This window comes from Lipotes vexillifer, unplaced genomic scaffold (genome assembly GCF_000442215.2).
Source record: "Lipotes vexillifer unplaced genomic scaffold, Lipotes_vexillifer_v1.1 scaffold4, whole genome shotgun sequence".
Lineage (NCBI taxonomy): Eukaryota > Metazoa > Chordata > Mammalia > Artiodactyla > Lipotidae > Lipotes > Lipotes vexillifer.
Window position 1 is genome coordinate 4115376 of NW_006785876.1, and position 4057 is coordinate 4119432.

At 43.8% G+C, this 4057-nt stretch overlaps 1 protein-coding gene across 2 annotated transcripts in view; it reads left to right on the forward strand.

Moving 5' to 3' along the window:
- Window positions 1–3703: 3703 nt before the first annotated feature.
- UBR2 (ubiquitin protein ligase E3 component n-recognin 2) overlaps window positions 3704–4057 on the forward strand; it is a 115039-nt gene continuing 114685 nt past the window's right edge. For both annotated transcript variants that reach the window (XM_007458219.1, XM_007458218.1), the window contains exon 1: window positions 3704–3781. In XM_007458219.1, coding sequence (XP_007458281.1) covers window positions 3704–3781 — 78 coding nt within the window. The remainder of the gene's footprint in view (window positions 3782–4057) is intronic.

Consider the following 4057-nt stretch of genomic DNA (forward strand, 5'->3'; position numbering starts at 1 on the left):
AAGGCAAGAATATACAATAGGGAAAAGACAGCCTCTTCAGTAAATGGTGTTGGGAAAACTGGACAGCTACATGCAAAAGAACCAAACTGGACTACCCTCTCACATCATGCACAAAAAGAAACTGAGAATGGATTAAAGACTTAAATTTAAGACCTGAAACCATAAAACTTATAGAAGAAAGCATAGGCAGTAAGCTTCTTGACATTGATCTTAGTAATATTTTTTTGGATATGTCTCCTCAGGCAAGAGAAACAAAAGCAAAAATAAACAAATCAGACTACCTCAAACTAAAAATCTTTTGCTCAGCAGAGGAAACTATCAACGAAGTGAAAAGGCCACTTACTGAATGGGAGGAGACATTTGCAAACAGTATATCTGATAAGGGGTTAAAATCTAAAATATAATATACAAAGAACTTATGCAGCTCAACGTCTGAAAAACAAACAACCTGATTAAAAACTGGGCAGAGGATCTCAACAGACATTTTTCCAAAGAAGACAAATAGATGGCCAACAGGCACATGAAAAGATGTTCAGCAACACTAATCATCAGGGAAATGCAAATCAAAACCACAATGAGTGGGGCTTCCCTGGTGGCGCAGTGGTTGAGAATCTGCCTGCCAGTGCAGGGGACATGGGTTTGAGCCCTGGTCCAGGAAGATCCCACATGTCGTGGAGCAACTAAGCTCGTGCACCACAACTACTGAGCCTCTAGAACCTGTGAGCCACAACTACTGAAGCCCGCACGCCACAACTACTGAAGCCTGTGCACCTAGAGCCCATGCTCTGCAACAAGAGAAGCCACCACAATGAGAAGCCTGCTCACCACGACGAAGAGGAGTCCCTGCTTGCCGCAACTAGAGAAAGCCCGTGTGCAGCAATGAAGACCCAGTGCAGCCAAAAATAAAATTAAAAACAAAAACAAAAACACAATGAGATAACACCTCTCACCTGTCAGAATGGCTATTATCGAAAAGACAATAAATAACAGGAGGTGGAGAAAAGGGAACCCTCATGCACTGTTGGTGGGAAGGTAAATTGGTGCAGTCACTATGGAAAACAGTATGGAGATTCCTCAAAAAATTAAAAATAGAACTACCATATGATCCAGAAATTCCACTCCTCTGTATTTATCTGAAGAAAATGAAAACACTAATTAGAAAATATATATGCCCTCCTATGTTCATTGCAGCATTATTTACAATAGCCAAGATATGGAAGCAACCTAAGCACCTATCGATAACGGATCAAGAAGACGTGGTAAACATATACAATGGAATATTACTCAGCCACAAAAAAAGAATGGAATCTTGCCATTTGTGACAACATGGGTGGTCCTAGAGGGTTTTATGCTATGAAAAATATGTCAGACAGAATAAAATAAATACTGCATGATTTCATTTATATGTGCATCTAAAAAGCAAAACAAATGAACAAATATAACAAAACAGAAACAGTGCTATAGGTACAGAGAAAAAACAGGTGGTTGCCATAGGGGAGCGGGTTGGGAGGAGGAAAGAAAAAAGTGAGGGAGATTAAGAGGTATAAACTTCCAGTTGCAAAATAAATGAGTCATGTATATGAAAAAGAAAAGAAAAGATCACAATGCCATACACATATGAAAATTTAAAAACATACTAAAGAATGATGATGAAAACAGTATATACCCAAATTAGTGTAATGTAATCAAAGCATTATATAATGGAGATGTACTGTGTTAATAAATCTGTGATACTTGAAGTTGGTCCCCAGGCCCACAGAATGACCAGGAACTTGACAGAAATGCAATTTCCAGTCTCCACCCAAAATCTATTGAATCAGAAATTCTGAGAGTGGGGTCCAGAAACCTGTATTTTATCAAGACCTCGAGGTAATTCTGATACATGCTCAAGTTTGAAAACCACTGCCTTAGATGTACATACTGAAAAAAAAGAGAATGGTTAATAGCAAACATCCAACTCAAGAATTTCGAAAAAAGGACGTTAAAATCAATCCAAAAAGAATAAAAAATAATAAAAATTTCTTTACAATGTATTTTAATGGCTTTAATTCTATATTAGGACTCTTAAAGAGGCATTATCTTTGCTTCTGGGTTGTAACAACCCCAGTTTTCCTCCAGGTTGACTCTGACTAGGGAGTGCATCAGTGCAAGGAAGTTGGGCAAAGAAGAAAGTAACATATAGAAGAATATTTCAAGATCTCTCATTCTAGATATCTATGCAGATAGATGCATACTTTTTTTTCTGGATAGAATCATAAGAAAGTATTAAAAAGGCTTTTCTTTGGGGAGAGGGACTTGGGGTAAGAGGCATAGTTTTAATTTTTTTCCTTTAAAAATATTGAATATTTCCATTGAGCTTGAAGTTCTAATCTTATACATATATTAGTTTTATTTTTAAAAGTGATGACAAGGCTTATTTGGACTGTGGGATGATGGGTACTTTTTATTTTCTTAAAAAAAAAACAAACTTGGTTAATATTATACTTTTGTTAACAACAATAACAACAACAAAAACATGTCCCAAACCTGGATTGGGTCAGAATTTTTTTTGCCTAATGTAATTCACAATTTCTTTGTGGGAATAAATCAGCATGCTTAATAAAATGTTTAGCAATTTTCTGGTAACTCTAAAGGAATTAGAGACTTGTTCTAAGAAATCCACTCACCCAACTATCAGTCAAGAGCCTAATTACCTCTACCCAAACGTAATTTTCTTTTGTATCTAATCTAACAATGATTATTTATTTCTATAAAATGTCCCTATCAAGAGTAAACCTTTGAATTGGCTTGGTAGACTCCTTCTCCTCTGCAGTAAGATTTGTTATAAATTTTAATAAACGGTCATATCTAAATCACTTGGAAACGTTTCCTTTAACACCATTTTAACATGTTTTAAAACCTTCAAAAACCTGAGAAATGTACACCTCGGTTACCAGTCTAAAGAATGAGGGGTTGATGGATGACTGGGCCTTAGAATAATAGGGATAGAACGTAATTCATTCATTCGACAAGCATTTGAGTTCGTACATATGCCAGGCTTTGAAAAGTACTCGAGTTCTGCCACGTGCCAGGCACTGTTCTAAGCTCTGGGGATACAAAAATGAACAAAGGGTGTTAAGGGAATAAAACTCAGTACCACACATGATCTCGCGCTTCTGCCTCTTCCCTGGTGGGCGCCTCTCGCCGCTCAGTCTATGATTCTTGCTGGGCACAAAAGCCCCGCCCGCCCGCTTATCTGCCGTTTGCCCAGGCTCTTAGGAGGAGACGGACTACAACTCCCAGAATGCCATCCTGGGGCCTCCGTGTAAGGGCTCCACCTTTTCCCTGGCCTTGCGGAGGACGACTACAGTTCCCAGAGTGCTCTGCTTCGCCTTTTGGGTGGTGTTGCCCCTTTCCCGGAGCGGGACGCGGTAGAAGCGGGCAAGAGTGCCAGGCCCGGGTTCTCTGTGTCCTTCCCCGGGGCAGGGACGAGGCAGTGACTTGACTCTGGGAGCAGAGCCCGGGAGGGAGCGCAGGAGGCGCCGTCCCTTCTGCCCGGCTCACCTCACGCTACTCTCCGTCTCTTCCACCCGCGGCCGCCTGGGCGGCTCGGAACCGACCGCCCGGGGCAGCGGTGGCGGTCTCGGCCGCCGGGGCTGTGGCGAGGCCGCGGCCTTCGGGGCGGCGGTAGCGGCGCCAGCGCTGGGGAGGCGAAGGAGGGAAGATGGCGTCGGAGCTGGAGCCCGAGGTGCAGGGCCTAGACCGGAGTTTGCTGGAATGTTCGGCTGAGGAGACCGCGGGGGTGAGTGCCGGGACCCGGGCGGGGACGTCCGGCCGTCGCAGGCCGCGCCCCGGGGGAGGAACTGGAAATCCCGGAGCGGCCGGGCCCTGACTTGGGGTGACGACCGCGCTGGCCCCGCCGGCCTCGCCTTGTGGGTAACGGCCTGCGGACGCCCCAGATCTTGCCCCCTCTCCTTCCTTCTTTATCCACGAGTAGCCCGCAGGGCTGCTGGGTGCACCAGCCACCCTCACGTTCCCTTCCGCTCTTCCGTTTTTTCTCTTTTCCCCCCCCCCCCCA